Here is a 16,370-nt window from a genome sequence, read left to right as displayed (position 1 = left end):
TACTGACGTCAATTCTCCTCGTTCTGACATGTGAGCCCGTAACCCATAGCAACCTTAAAGGGGCAGTGTTGAAACCCTGACGTCAAGGAATTCAGCCCTGACTGGGGGCGGGGGGCATCACAGGTCAGCAAAAGTGTTCTATTTGGAAGCTTTGTACAACACAGTGTGGCAATAATTACCTTTGTTTTAATGCTTATTATTGTATTATTATTGTTCGAGATGCTACCTCAGTAGAAGCATTTAAGTCTCACCTTAAATAAATAAATAAATGGGTTGTACTTGTATAGCGCTTTTCTACCTTCAAGGTACTCAAAGCGCTTTGACACTACTTCCACATTTACCCATTCACACACACATTCACACACCGATGGGGGGGAGCTGCCATGCAAGGCGCTAACCAGCACCCATCAGGAGCAAGGGTGAAGTGTCTTGCTCAGGACACAACGGACGTGACAAGGTTGGTACTAGGTGGGATTTGAACCAGGGACCCTCGGGTTGCGCACGGCCACTCTCCCACTGCGCCACGCCATCCCAAAATTTACTTAAAACTCATTTGTATACTCTAGCCTTTAAATAAACTCCCTTTTTAGACCAGTTGATCTGCCGTTTCTTTTCTTTTTCTCCTCTGTCTCACTGGAGGGGGTCCGGTTCGGTGGCCATGGATGAGGTGCTGGCTGTCCTGAGTCGGTACCCAGGATGGACCGCTCGTACAGAGCCGGGATCCAGGATGGACCGCTCGCCTGTGTATCGGCTGGGACATCTCTGCGCTGCTGATCCGCCTTCGCTTGGGATGGTTTCCTGCTGACTCCACTGTGGACGGGACTCTCTCTGCTGTGTTGGATCCACTTTGGATTGGACTCTCACGGTTGTGTTGGATACATTATGGATTGAACTTTGACAATATCATGTTAGACACGCTCGACATCCATTGCTTTCGGTTCCCCTAGAGAGAGGGGGGCGGGGGGGTTGCCCACATATGCGGTCCTCTCCAAGGTTTCTCATAGTCATCATTGTCACCGACGTCCCACTCGGTGTGAGTTTTCCTTGCCCTTATGTGGGCTCTACCGAGGATGTCGTTGTGGTTTGTGTTGTGGTTTGTACTGCCCTTTGAGACACTAGTGATTTAGGGCTATATAAATAATCATTGATTGATTGATTGATAAAAGCCGTTTGCAGAGAACCTAGGGCAATTCCAAGTGCTATGACTAATTTGTAGGTGGCACAATTACATGATACTTTTACGTTGGACATAATGCGATGAGGTGGCGACTTGTCCAGGGTGTGCCCGCCTTCCGCCCGATTGTAGCTGAGATAGGCACCCCCCACCCCCTGCAACCCCGAAAGGAATAAGCGGTAGAAAATGGATGGATGGATGATGTAAACACCAAATGTAGCAAGAAAACTCAAAACAATAAGGTACTTTTTATTTTATTAACATTTATTATTGTAGATTTTCACTGCAATACTGGGAACTTTGAGCAATGCAAGTACTCCACGAGCACTTGAACGAGCACAAGAACTTTATTATTTAAAAAACATGAATAAAGCGAAAAAAAACAAATCACCCTAAATTAAGACGACGATTGGCAACACTAAATTGGCCGTCATGTCTGAATGTGAGTGTGAATGTTCTCTGTCTATCTGTGTTGGCCCTGTGATGAGGTGGCGACTTGTCCAGGGTGTACCCCGCCTTCCGCCCGATTGTAGCTGAGATAGGCGCCAGCGCCCCCCGCGACCCCGAAAGGGAATAAGCGGTAGAAAATGGATGGATGGATGGATGGATAATGCGATGAGGTGGCGACTTGTCCAGGGTGTGCCCGCCTTCCGCCCGATCGTAGCTGAGATAGGCACCCCCCACCCCCTGCAACCCCGAAAGGAATAAGCGGTAGAAAATGGATGGATGGATGATGTAAACACCAAATGTAGCAAGAAAACTCAAAACAATAAGGTACTTTTTATTTTATTAACATTTATTATTGTAGATTTTCACTGCAATACTGGGAACTTTGAGCAATGCAAGTACTCCACGAGCACTTGAACGAGCACAAGAACTTTATTATTTAAAAAATATGAATAAAGCGAAAAAAAACAAATCACCCTAAATTAAGACGACGATTGGCAACACTAAATTGGCCGTAATGTCTGAATGTGAGTGTGAATGTTGTCTGTCTATCTGTGTTGGCCCTGTGATGAGATGGCGACTTGTCCAGGGTGCACGCCGCCTTCCGCCCGAATGCTGCTGAGCTGGGCTCCAGGACCCCCCGCGACCTCGAAGGGAATAACCAGTAGGAAATGGATGGATGGATGGAAAAAAAAATAAAGCGAAAAAAACAAATCACCCTGAATTAAGACGACGCATAGGTTGATTGGCAACACTAAATTGGCCCTAATGTCTGAATGTGAGTGTGAATGTTGTCTGTCTATCTGTGTTGGCCAAGTGATGAGACAGCGACTTTTCCAGGGTGTACCCCACCTTCCGCCCGAATGCTGCTGAGATAGGCTCCAGCATGCCCCGCGACCCTGAAAGGGACAAGCGGTAGAAAATGGGTGGATGGATATTTGTGTGTGAAGTGTGTTTTTATTAATTCATTTATTTTAATTTTTTTATTGAACAAACATACATCTACAATTCACACACAAGTCAAGGCTCTTCCAACATCAAGGAAAGTAAACAAAATCAAACACAGACAGAGTAACAATACCAAAAAAAGACCAAAAGGGTTACCTAAATAATTTTAAATGTTTTTAACAAATATATCAATTTAATGGCTTTTGTACTCCTTATCATTCTCCAAGATTTTATTGATAATTGTAACCCATTAAGCCAATTAGAAAAGGTAGGCCTTACTTTCATAAATCGACATTTATGTAGAAAAATGTTTACCTGGAGCATTTTAATGTCGACAAACATTTCTACGTTGAAGTTTTTTTGTTGTTGTTTTTTTAATGTTTATTTATAAATTTCAACATTAACAAAATGAAGAGAAACAATAATCAAAATAGTTCAACAACAGTATAAAACATTACAAAACATTATAAAAACAGTACAAAACAGCGCCAGGGGATTGTAATTCAAAGTAACAAAAATAGAACATAAAAATATATATATATATAATAAACCATGTGCAAAGCCATAGGCTCATTCAGTTTTCTACGTTGAAGTGCGGCTGTGTCTTGTGACTGCAAGACGATCAAATCCAGAGTAAACAGATTGATAGGCCATTTAGCCAATTAAATCGTCAAAACATCTCCTCGTGACAAGACTGAGCGTGCAATTGACCAATCAGCGGTTTGCCATGACGTAAGCGAGTGACGGCCAATTTAACGAATTGGAGACAGACTTCAAAGAACTTTTCCCCTGTCAAACAAAAAAGGCGGGTCTTGTAGGTGCTCTCCGCCAATTGCAGCGCACATTCGAGTGACACTTCCTCCCATCAGCTGTTATTGTTTTGCTGTATGAACAGTGGACGTTAATGTCATAATAGCAGTAACGGTGTTGTTGGGCGAACGTGAACCCACTTGGTGGACGGTTGTTATCGTCGATTTTGTCATTTAGGCACCGTTTGCTCGCCCCCGCCTTTGCGTATCACCCGGGTTCGTCAGTCCGGACATTCTTCTCCCTGAGCACTGTGAGCGTGGCGTTTGGAGTCGGGGCAGCGGGAGGAGGGGAAGCGGGGCCCGGCGGGGATCGACCCGAGCCCAAGGCCTCTGAGGTCGGCCAGCGAGAGGACAGGAAACTGGCGGCCCAGATGGACTCCCAGGGCGAAGTGGACGGCGCCCCTGAGATGCTGCGAGGCTTCATTTGTGCCTCCTTCAACCAGGACACCACGTAAGCAACCTGAGGGCCTTCCTTGCCTTGCATGAACCCAATCTGTATGATTACTTTGAGGTGTCCATTTTATTTGGGCTTACAGTTCAAGTAGCTAAACAGTCTTGATGAGGACTCGATCAATTCTATGTTTTCACACTAGACCATGTAGAGCTTTGAACACCTATTGGTTCTACTAGAATTGAGGTTCCAAGTGCTCCTCTTTAAATAAACACATTGCTTTCTGGCACTGGTTGTAAAAAAACAGCTTTAGCCATTTTGGCTTGTCCTCATTAAGGCCATGCTGGAGCCTATCCCAGCTGACTTCAGGAGAAGCGTGGTATACCATGGACTGGTTGACAAACAATAATTCACTCTTAAGATTCCAATTTACCATGAATTGATTAACGTGGACCCCGACTTAAACAAGTTGAAAAACTTATTCGGGTGTTAGCATTTAGTGGTCAATTGTACGGAATATGTACTGAACTGTGCAATCTACTAATAAAAGTATCAATCAAACAATCAATCAATCAATGACGTGGGTTCCCTCCGGGTACTCCAGCCTCCTCCCACCTCCAAAAACATGCACCTGATGATAGGTTGAATGGCAACGCTAAATTGTCCCTAGTGTGTGAATGTTGTCTGTCTATCTGTGTTGGCTCTGGGATGAGGTGGCGACTTGTCCAGCGTGTACAACGCCTTCCGCCTGAATGCAGCTGAGGTAAGCTCCAACACCCCCCGCGACCCCAAAAGGGACAAGTGGTAAAAAACGAATGGATGGATGGATGATCCCGACATGCATGTTTTTGGGATGTTCTTTACACAACTAAATATTACAAAATGAACCACCTTTTATCTGGAAACGTGCATCTGGTCCACTGAGCCGAGTCTAAACATTTGTGTGTGTTTAGTTCCCTGTCAGTGGGCACCAAGACTGGCTACCGTCTCTTCTCTGTCACCGCTGTGGACAAACTGGACTGCATCCACGAAGGAGGTGAGAACAGCATCCCCCATCCATCTAAAATGATGTAATCCGCCTGGTTCAGTACCTGCTTCCAATCCGCCCAGGACACGAATCTGGGTCCTCTGGCATAAGAGACCGTAGGCACTGAGTGTCCAGCACTTATGAAGGCGACCGATAATGCAAAACTAACTTGCTTTACCTATTGATACCTGTTCTTGTATATTTGGGCTCTGCAGAAGTCCCAACATTTGACATCAAACCATGGAGGCATGGCGGACATATTTATAAGACGATCTTGCCTTCCTTCATACTTCCTCCGAATGTGCCGTTAGGAATTTGCCCCAAGTGTGACGTCATATCTCCATAGATAGAAGAAATTTACCCCAAAAGCTTTGCGCATTGTAATCCGACTTTGTTGTCAATAAGCTCCTTCTTTTTCTTTGGAGGAAACTGGCTCGTACACACACATGCATCGTCCGCTGTTACCATTTCTGATACAAATTAGTGCATAGTTCGAACCTAAATCTGACCGTCTACTTGCTATAGAAGTGCTAAAAACCTGGGTCCTTCGGAATAAGAGACCATAGGCACTGAGTGTCCAGCACTTATGAAGGGGACGGATTATGTAAAACCAACTTGCCTTACTTAGTGGTAACAATTTCCCTTGTGGATCAATAAAGTTTTTCTATGTCTAAGTCTAATGTAGACCACAAGGAAGTGTTTTAAATGTAGAACCAAACATAATATGACCCTTTAAGGTTGTCAGGGAGTGAGGTCCTTACCAACCTGAACCTCAATCTCGTCCGGGTCACGACACCAATGTAACCCGCATGGTTCAGTCCCTGCTTCCGGTTCGCCCGGGACTCAACCCTGGGTCCTTTGGCATGAGAGACCATAGGCACTGAGTGTCCAGCACTTTTGAAGGGGACGGATTAAAGAAAACCAACTTTCCTTACTTATTGGTACCTGGTTTTGTATATTTGAGCTCTGCAGAAGTCCCTAGATTTGACATCAAACCATGGAGGCATGGCGGACATATTTATAAAACAATCTCTCCGAATGTGCCGTTCGGAATTTGCCCCAATTGTGACGTTTTCCCAAGTGTGACGTCATATCTTCCTACATAAAATAAATTTACCCAAAAAGTTGTGCGCGAGTGCGCCATTGTAATCCGATTTTGTAGTCATTAAGCTCCTTCTTTTTCTCTGAGGCAGACTGGCTCGTACATATACATGCATCGTCCGCTGTTACCATTTCTGATACAAATTAGTGCATAGTTCGAACCTAATCTGACCATCTACTCTCTATAGAAGTGCTAAAAACTACAATATGGCTGGCTTGGAGAAGACGCAGTCGAAGTGGAGGCAGGTAAATAAGACCACCCACAAAACGGTGCATCCTGAAGACACGGTCAGAAAACGGCTTTAAAAATGGTCTGTACAACATAATCCATTGCAAAATGTTGACCCAAGAACCACCAGTACTTGTTATGTAGACCACAATAAAGTGTTTTAAATGTAGAACCAAACATATTATGACCCCTTTAAGGTTGTCAGGGAGTGAGGTCGTTACCGCCCTAAACCTCAATCTCGTCCGGGTCACGACACCACTGTAACCCGCATGATTTGGTCCCTGCTTTCGGTGTGTCCGGGACTCAAACCTGGGTCCTACCTAGGCACGGCCTCCGTTTCACACGCAAACAATTTATAGCCTACTGATATGTTTTTTCTCTCATTTCCTACCCAGTGGAGTGTCCCGATGTGTGCATCGTGGAGCGGCTGTTCTCCAGCAGCCTGGTGGTGGTGGTGAGCCAATCCATGCCGCGGCGAATGAACGTCTATCACTTTAAGAAAGGTACTGAGATTTGCAACTACAGCTATACCAACAACATCCTCTCCGTCAGGCTCAATCGACAGGTAAGAACTAAAGATATTTGTGTGTATTTTGGGATGTTGATCATTCGCTGTGGTGCAAGCTTTTTGGCAACAACAATTCTGAGAATGGGAATTTCTTGTCCTCAATGTTTTCTTTTTGTTCGTGTTTACTTCCTTTTATGTCAGCGGCTGGTGGTGTGTTTGGAGGAGTCCATTTACATCCACAACATCAAAGACATGAAGTTACTCAAGACCTTGCTCAACACCCCCACCAATCCTTCAGGTACTGTACACGCAAAGCCCTGCCTTAAAGGATCCACAACGTCCAGACAGTAGTGTGCCGTCAGGGCCAGCAAGGCCTTCTCTAAAATAATTGTTGATGTGTGAATGTGAGTGTGAATGTTGTCTGTCTATCTGTGTTGGCCCTGCGATGAGTGGGCGACTTGTCTAGGGTGTACCCCGCCTTCTGCCCGAATGCAGCTGAGATAGGCTTCAGCACCCCCCGCAAACCCCAAAAGGGACAAGCAGTAGAAAATGGATGGATGAAATTTACTTTTCCTAAATATGTAAAAATAATCATATTCTCTTCATGTCATATTATGCTCGTTCCAGTGCTGTTGTTTTTAGTTATAGTTTGTATCCAATCAGAATGCAGCTAGCTTATGTTGCCATGCTGTACGAAATCTGCCCGAGGCCTTCAGAATCAGCAATGTGGGCATCCGTACACTGTAAGTGAACGGGACATACAGTGATGGACCGTTGCGATAGCCAATCAGATCACGAGTTGTTGTCAGTAAGGCCTTCTAGATGGCCTAACGTTGAACATGATGATTACGCGTCCTGTGATTGGATACTCATCAGGACCGTTAGTGGATGAATTTGAGAATACATAGATTTGAGAAACAGCTGCAATAGCCAACCAGATCACAAGTAGCCTATCAAAGCAGCCTGATGCTAACGAGACTGTAAATGGATAGTCACTCGTCACTCCAAAGTGAAAATCCATTCACAAGTTTTCAATTTAGCAGGAAGCAGGAAGTGTCACAATGCTGGGATAGCAAAGAAGTAGAACAAAACATTGATTAGGTGGCAGATATATATTTGCAAGGCCATTTTCAAGAAAGATATTCAAAGAGAAACTACGTCTTGTGAGACGATGTAGGCCAACCCCGATGAAATGGGCAAATGCCCGCCATTTCTACTCAAATAACCCGAGAACGAGGGGTACCACTGGCTTATACGGCGTCGAATAGGTGCTGCAAATTGTGAGTTAAAATTTGTTTTCACTTGTAATATGTTTTTTGCAATTTTGATTTTGACAGTACCACATAAGATATGTTTTAATTGCTGATGCATTTCAATTGCTTTTTAAATGTGCCAGACAATAACCCGTTTTGTACACTGTTGAGGTGATTCAATGCGCAGTAGGGTGTAAATATGTTCCTGCGTATTATTTCTCCAGCAATGGTCATGTGGCGACATCGATTATAGTATTTTGAGAGGTAATCATGGTGGGAAACGCCCGGCCTGCCACTGCGTCCAGGTGACCAACATGTTATTAACAAATTCTGTATTTTATGCTCATGACAAAAAATCTGGCTGTCATTTACCATACTATTAGTTTTTGAGTAATGAGTAGATTACTAACTCTACTTGGAACGCCACCTTTCCATCACCAGACTCGAACTGGAGCCACTAAAATCTAACAACAAGTCTTAAATACGATTTTGAAAGGTTTTAAAAATCTATTAACGGGACTTTTATTTAAAACATGCATTACTTCAGTCTTGCTTTTAAATATTGCAATGTTTGAGAACACTATAACGTAATTTCAAATTACAACCAAAGTAGGCTACCTGTGCTGCCCCGATCAGAATTTATCGCACACCATTAGCTAGTGTTTGTTGTGTGCATGCAGCTGCAGTGGTGTGGTGTTACAGTTTGGCACAGCAGCGGAGAAAATTAAACAAAAGCCCACAGCAAAGCCAAATTATTTGCATAAGATGACTATGTGCAAGTTAAATGATCTGTGGCTCCAGAACGATCAATTTAATGCATGCTTGAAGCCGGGGGATGGAAACGTATTAAGTGTTTAGGACCTAGATGTGGAGTCATCGAGATGTGAAGCCTTTGTAAACATTGCGATAAAAGTGAATAGAATGAGTCCAGGATAAGTATGTGTCAAAAGCTGCTGAAACGCCAGAAACACTTGCACAATTATACAAAAATCAACTTAACCCTCCAAAAGACTGGTTTATCTATATAGTAATGCCAATTGCCAAGAAGATACATTTTTGATATTTCTTCGTGAAATAATACTATTACATACAGTAAGCACACACAAATGTATCTGTGGTAGTAGTGTACTCACAGCAGTAAAACTATAAAAAATCCCACAATTCTCATCTTATTTTTATTATTTGTTCTAATATTTTCAGGTCAGCTTCACATGCCTAATCTTTTTTTCCAAGTTTGTACAGCACATGACAGTAAAAGCTACAAAGGTTATCTGTTTAGTCTTTAGTGGTGGGATGAGGAACGCAAGGAAGATTTGCATATGTAATTTTATGATGCTTAAATAAAAACTCGTCCTTGTTTATTCGCAATATGTTTTTGAAAAAAGTCACAAAAACAGGTACACATGTACACATACAAAATTAGCTGAGCAAATTTGAATGTCATCCACATTATTCACATCCAAATTCTTTTCGAGGCTTGCAAGCCATAATCGCCTTTTGATTTTTTTTTTCAGACAATCGCTCTGTCTGCACTCTCTGTTTTTTCACAACTTTGTGCAAATACAGTAGTAGTGCTATAGATGTTTTTATCTGTTTGCTTAATTCTTATTACCACAAAAACACTGCAAAAATGAACCATTTAACTTTAACAGCGATGCTAACAGTACCTTTCACAGACAATATTTTGTTGTGCTTTCCTCTGCCATTGCATCAAAACACTTGATATGAAGCACACTGCACCTTTTGCAAGAAAACACTTGTATTGCAACTCTAAAAAATGGCTGTTTTGATGTTTGATAATATTTATCTCAATGAGTTTACAATATAGTTTTATGGCGTATTTAGTTAGTTTCTAGGTGCCATATATGTCATCCAACTGACAGGGTAAAATGTATTTTCGACAAATAAAACCTATGTGGATATGGGTAATGTCAGTGCCTATTTTGTTCCTAATTTGCAGATATGCTGAGGAAATGGGTTCCAACATTAGCTCGACTAATTGCGGTTTCTGGTACTGTATGTGCATCAAACACATATGGGGTGGTATTTGGTTGGCACAATATAATGCATCACATGTAATGATATTCTACTTTGTGTATTGACATGGGAGTAGGCTATATGATTTATGCGTAACGTGGGTTGGCTCATAGAACCGCACTCTGCACTGAAAGATGGTGATGATTGATTGATTGAGTTTAGTTTATTTTGAACATGAACACACTTATAGTATAATATCTCACACATGATTTCATATCATTTCTCTTTACATCATGTCCGAAAAGGAGTTGGAAGAAGCAAAGCTTATTTAATTCTACCCCTTTCCCACTTTCTGAGCGTTTACAAATACATATGTTCATTTACTCTGCGATGAGGTGGCAACTTATCCAGTGTGTACCCCGCCTTCTGCCCAAATGCAGCTGAGATAGGCTCCAGTGACCCCCTGACCCCAAAAGGGACAAGCGGTAGAAAATGGATGGATGGATGTTCATTTACTTACTTCTTTTTGTAACACAATTACATCAGTGAATGATTAATACAGCAGTTCTTGTAATGGATAACTAAGTCAGTCATGATAAACATACTGATATGAAGAATATCCCGTTTTCATAAATGTTGAAGGTATTTCTGATAATCCTTCTTCCTTGTACTTTTAAGCACTACGACTTTGAACAACCCCTTGAACTGCATCATATCAGTACATTGTTGAACTTCTTTGCTTAATTCATTCCATAGTTAAAATCCACATACTGATATGCTAACGGTCTAAAATTCTGTACATGCATACACATGTTTCCAGTTAGTTTTCCCTCTAATACGTATTGTACATTCTTGACTGGCAGGTTATGGTTTGCTTTGTACATGATTTTAGCTGTTTGCAAATTTACCAAATTGTTGAATTGATATATTTTTGATTCAACAAATAGTGTTTTTATGTTCTCTACAGCCAACATTATGTATCAGTCTAACTGCTCTTTTTTGTAACACATTTAGTGAATGAAGTGCACATTTGTAGTTATTTCCCCATATTTCTGCACAAGAACTTAGATATGGTAACACTAGCGAGTAATAGATCCAGTTTCTTTTACCCTTTCAATGTCTACTCTGCCTATTTGTAATTGTGTATGATACTCTTTTGATGTGCGTAAATGGAAAAGAATGCAGTGCGTCAGGTTGGATGCAACATGGGAGTTATGCTGAACAAAATGTGGCGGCAATTTTACCAACTCCATGTTGCGGTAATTTTACTGTTGGCCTTGGCTTGCCATTAAAGTAGGCATATGCCCATCCATCCATCCATCCATCCACTTTCTACCGCTTATTCCCTTCGGGGTCGCAGGGGGCGCTGGTGCCTATCTCAGCTACAATCGGGCGGAAAGTGGAGTACACCCTGGACAAGTCGCCACCTCATCGCAGGGCCAACACAGATAGACAGACAACATTCACACTCACATTCACACACTAGGGCCAATTTAGTGTTGCCAATCAACCTATCCCTAGGTGTTTTTGTACTTTTTTTGTCCGAAAGGATGTGAAATGGTCTTAAATTATTTTCAATATGGACTCGGTACAACAGTGGTTCTCAACCTTTTTTCAGTGATGTACCCCCTGTGAACATTTTTTAAATTTAAGAATCCCCTAATCAGAGCAAAGCATTTTTGGTTGAAAAAAAGAGATGAAGTAAAATACAGCACTATGTCATCAGTTTCTGATTTATTAAATTGTATAACAGTGCAAAATATTGCTCATTTGTAGTGGTCTTTCTTAAACTATTTGGAAAAAAAGATATAAAAATAACTAAAACTTGTTGAAAAATGAACAAGTGATTCAATTATGAATAAAGATTTCTACACGTAGAAGTAATCATCAACTTAAAGTGCCCTCTTTGGGGATTGTAATAGAGATCCATCTGGATTCATGAACTTAATTCAAAAATGTTCTTTACAAAATAAGAAATCTTTAACATCAATATTTATGGAACATGTCCACAAAAAATCTAGCTGTCAACACTGAATATTGCATTGTTGTATTTTTTTCACAGTTTATGAACTTACATTCATATTTTGTTGAAGTATTATTCGATAAATATATTTATAAAGGATTTATGAATTGTGGCTATTTTTTTTAGAATATTCAAAAAAAAATCTCACTTACCCCTTGGCATACCTTCAAGTACCCCCAGGGGTACGCGTACCCCCATTTGAGAACCACTGCGGTAGAAAATGAATGGATGGATGGACTTTAAAAAGTCCTAAATTTCACTTGTTGAAACCTGCACAGACTCTGCAACTTTCCTCATGCCCTTTTAGCATTTCCTCAGGCAGCTTGAGGAAAACATCAGTAGGTGAGGAGACACAATAGAATACTCGCGTCTCACCTTTCCTTTGTCTCTTTTTTGAGTGCCAGGTCTGCTCTTGTCTGTTTTTTATTGAGTATGTGTCTTTTTTCCATCCAAACTGTGATCAAAACCCTTCCTCTTTAAAGTCAGAATCATTGAAATGATGCCTGCAAATTACAGTTGCTTGGCCTGTCCCATTTTACATGAGTCTATTTGACTGGAGAGGTCCCTACTTTCCTCACATTCCCATCATTTGGAAATGGATCTTTATTCGTCCATCCAATCATTAGCTACTGCTTGTCCCTTTTGGGGTCGCGGGGGCGCTGGAGCCTAACCCAGCTGCAATGTAGCGGAAGGCGGAATACACCCTGGACAAGTTGCCACCTCATTGCAGGCCAGCAGTAATGCTACAAAATACATCTGGGAGACATCTTTGATAATTCCTTTAAATCCTGTGAGAAAATATTATGATTTAAGATGAAGATGCGACCAACACACAACTACGCAATCGTGTTTTGCCTTCAGTCTTCTGTAGGTGACGACCTGCCCACAATTTGAAACTCAAAGTGGGCGTTCCTAAATGTTCTCAAACTCATTAGAAAACAAGCCTAAAACCAATACTGTCTATTTTTGGGGCAGATTTACCTGGAGACATCATTTTTAGGTCAAAAACTATGAGATAAGTGTCAATGTTGTGAGGATTAGAGAGGCTATATAACCATATTGATGCATTATATTATATTATGTAATTATTTGACTTTCACAGGTCTCTGTGCCCTGTCTGTCAACCATGGTAACTCCTATTTGGCATACCCTGGCAGTGCTACCATTGGAGAGATTACTGTGTATGACGCAAACAACCTGGTGAGGGTCATTTTCAGCTTCAGTATTGGTGGTTTAGTGCTGATGTGGTTGTTTTCTTAGAGCACTGTGACGCTGATCCAGGCCCATGCCAGTCCCCTGGCGGCCCTCACATTCAACGGCTCTGGCACCAAACTGGCCAGCGCTTCAGAGAAGGTGAGTCTTTCTTCCTATGAGCAGCTTCTTTGCACAACAACCTGTCCTACCAATGTAGTTTTTTTTTGTACAGGGCACTGTTATCAGGGTATTCAGCATTCCTGAAGGACTGAGGATGTTTGAATTCCGGCGAGGGATGAAGAGGTTAGCAATCATATGGGTTAAACTGTGACTGCACAAGCGACTGAAATACAGTGGCGCCTTAGTTTTTGTACGAACACTGTTTGTACGCCCAGGTTTTTGAGGAACATTTTTGCAAAAATGTTGCCCCGCGCGTAACAAAACAGTCTCCCACCATTCCGAGAAATCGAATGACCCACCCTAAGCTTTTTGTGGTCTTAAACAAAATGTTGTTTGTGGCCTCATTTAGATCTTTAATATAACTAATGTATTATTATTATTATCATGTTTATTATTATAATCAAACCAAAGAAGGTCCCCCACCTCATCGTGAACCTAACACCACCACCCCACATACATGCACTAAAAAACAAATTAACGACTTAATTCTGATACAAATCTTGATCCAATCTTGATCTAACATGCCAGGGGCTGTTCACCTTGGAGACCTGCTGCTGATATGGGTACGGCCTGGCGCGAGATTTACACCTTCACCACCCCACATACATGCACTAAAAAACAAATTAACGACTTAATTCTGTTTGAAAAAAGCTTTTTAAAACACATTTGAAAACACTAAGAAGGCTGTTGCATGCAGTTTGTAATGTCTCGAAGATTTTGTAATCAAGTTTTTGACTTTTTAAAGATGGGCTCTAGATGATGTGATTATAAACTAGTTGCCTTTTGGAAGTATACACTTCCATCGATTGATCATTGTATCTGGTGTTCGACGCATGTGCCAGTCTTCTCAAACTGATAACCCAGAAGCACAGTAGCTTACGCAATTCATGATAAGAAAGCCCAGAATGTTTACATCAGGAGTGTTTAAACTACAGCCCACTGTTGGAAAACATTACAAACTGAAAAAGGATCCTGGTCTGCGGAGTGTATTAACCTAAATTTAATCCACAGTGATTTGAATTGGAGTTACTTTGCTGCTCTCCTGTGGTCAAAGTTAGAATTGATGGTCATGATCATGGGTTTCATTTGAAAGGGATATCAGCACTGCATCGATATATATGACCCAACCCAAAAAACTTTTTTCACTCATGGTGTAAATGAACTATAATCAACAAAAAAAAGTCAACATAACACAGCGTATGCCCATTGAATTTTGTGGACATTATAAAACAAGTTGAAGCACTTTATATATAATTCCAAATTACATATACAAAATCACTACAGTGCATGACGGGTGATATGCAAAACACTCTCTCTCTTTTTGTTTTAATTTTCCTGAGGGAACTCTCCTGAAGGAATCAATAAAGTACTAACTATCTATCTCTCCACACATTTACCCATGTTTGGCGCATTTAAGCTCCTTTATCTTTCTGATTGATTACAAAACTTTAAGGAGGTCGTCAGGGAAGTAAACAAGGCCGGAGTCAAACATTCACACACTCTTAATATTTAATGTTTTATCGTTTATACTTCATATTGTATTGTCGTCAAATTCTGATGTGGGTGAATTGTTAAAGTTGAAGTAGTTGAAGTTACGTGCTGTTGTTCAGTCTGTTATAGATTACTTTATTCAATGCAAACTGATGTGTTGTTTTGGTACAAAAGATTGTTGTTACGTCCCAATCAGCACTCTGCTGTGTGACGAAAAAAGAGTCGTAATGTGTGTATTTGTGTATGCATGTCTGTGTGTGCGTGTCTGTGTGTGTGCGTGAGAGCGTACATATAACAGCATAATGGCGATTACCCTCGATAATATGACTTTACTGCATGATGTACTGTATGCTTACATGTTTGGCAAACATCCCTCCAAAATTTGGTATGAAATCAATATGCAGAATTAAAGCACTGTGATGACAGATTACTTGAAAAACAGCTGTCTAAAAGGGATTACAGATCACTCTGAGACAGCACACAGTTGTGATGAATATTTTTTTAAATAACACCTAAATTTAATGTATTAATTTTGATACCAAATGTATTTAGATTACTGAAGACGCCGCACCAATCCGCCTGTCGATCTCACGATCCACTCTTCCCTCACTCGTGAACAAGACTCCTAGGTACTTGAACTCCTCCACTTGGGGAAGGGTCTCCTCCCCAACCCGGAGATGGCACTCCACCCTTTTCCGGGCGAGAACCATGGACTCGGACTTGGAGGTGCTGATTCTCATTCCGGTCGCTTCACACTCGGCTGCGAACCGATCCAGCGAGAGCTGAAGATCCCGGTCAGATGAAGCCATCAGGACCACATCATCTGCAAAAAGCAGAGACCTAATCCTGCGGTTACCAAACCGGAACCCCTCAACGCCTTGACTGCGCCTAGAAATTCTGTCCATAAAAGTTATGAACAGAATCGGTGACAAAGGACAGCCTTGGCGGAGTCCAACCCTCACTGGAAATGTGTTCGACTTACTGCCGGCAATGCGGACCAAGCTCTGGCACTGATCGTACAGGGAACGGACCGCCACAATAAGACAGTCCGACACCCCATACTCTCTGAGCACTCCCCACAGGACTTCCCGAGGGACACGGTCGAATGCCTTCTCCAAGTCCACAAAGCACATGTAGACTGGTTGGGCAAACTCCCATGCACCCTCAAGAACCCTGCCGAGAGTATAGAGCTGGTCCACAGTTCCACGACCAGGACGAAAACCACACTGTTCCTCCTGAATCCGAGGTTCGACTATCCGACGTAGCCTCCTCTCCAGTACACCTGAATAAACCTTACCGGGAAGGCTGAGGAGTGTGATCCCACGATAGTTGGAACACACCCTCCGGTCCCCCTTCTTAAAGAGAGGAACCATCACCCCGGTCTGCCAATCCAGAGGTACCGCCCCCGATGTCCACGCGATGCTGCAAAGTCTTGTCAACCAAGACAGCCCCACAGCATCCAGAGCCTTAAGGAACTCCGGGCGGATCTCGTCCACCCCTGGGGCCTTGCCACCGAGGAGCTTTTTAACTACCTCAGCGACCTCAGCCCCAGAAATAGGAGAGTCCCCCACAGATTCCCCAGGCACTGCTTCCTCATAGGAAGACGTGTTGGTGGGAT

At 42.2% G+C, this 16,370-nt stretch overlaps 2 protein-coding genes across 3 annotated transcripts in view; one reads left to right on the top strand and one right to left on the bottom strand.

Annotated features, from left to right (window-relative positions):
* Positions 1-1,871: 1,871 nt before the first annotated feature.
* arsg (arylsulfatase G) overlaps positions 1,872-16,370 on the bottom strand; it is a 67,630-nt gene continuing 53,131 nt past the window's right edge. Inside the window, exon 12 of one of the 2 annotated variants that reach the window (XM_061909119.1) lies at positions 1,872-2,520. In XM_061909119.1, the coding sequence (XP_061765103.1) occupies positions 2,170-2,520 (351 nt within the window). In that variant the 3' untranslated portion in view covers positions 1,872-2,169. The remainder of the gene's footprint in view (positions 2,521-16,370) is intronic. The other variant, XM_061909118.1, reaches the window with a different exon arrangement.
* Positions 3,395-16,370, top strand: part of wipi1 (WD repeat domain, phosphoinositide interacting 1) — a 23,028-nt gene continuing 10,052 nt past the window's right edge. The window contains exons 1-7 of the mRNA XM_061909125.1: positions 3,395-3,829; positions 4,723-4,805; positions 6,522-6,691; positions 6,836-6,932; positions 12,990-13,087; positions 13,148-13,240; positions 13,314-13,384. Coding sequence (XP_061765109.1) covers positions 3,750-3,829; positions 4,723-4,805; positions 6,522-6,691; positions 6,836-6,932; positions 12,990-13,087; positions 13,148-13,240; positions 13,314-13,384 — 692 coding nt within the window. The 5' untranslated portion in view covers positions 3,395-3,749. The remainder of the gene's footprint in view (positions 3,830-4,722; positions 4,806-6,521; positions 6,692-6,835; positions 6,933-12,989; positions 13,088-13,147; positions 13,241-13,313; positions 13,385-16,370) is intronic.

The sequence above is a fragment of the Nerophis ophidion genome, linkage group LG08 (assembly GCF_033978795.1).
Source record: "Nerophis ophidion isolate RoL-2023_Sa linkage group LG08, RoL_Noph_v1.0, whole genome shotgun sequence".
Taxonomy (NCBI): Eukaryota; Metazoa; Chordata; class Actinopteri; order Syngnathiformes; family Syngnathidae; genus Nerophis; species Nerophis ophidion.
This window is presented reverse-complemented; position numbering and strand designations above follow the sequence as displayed.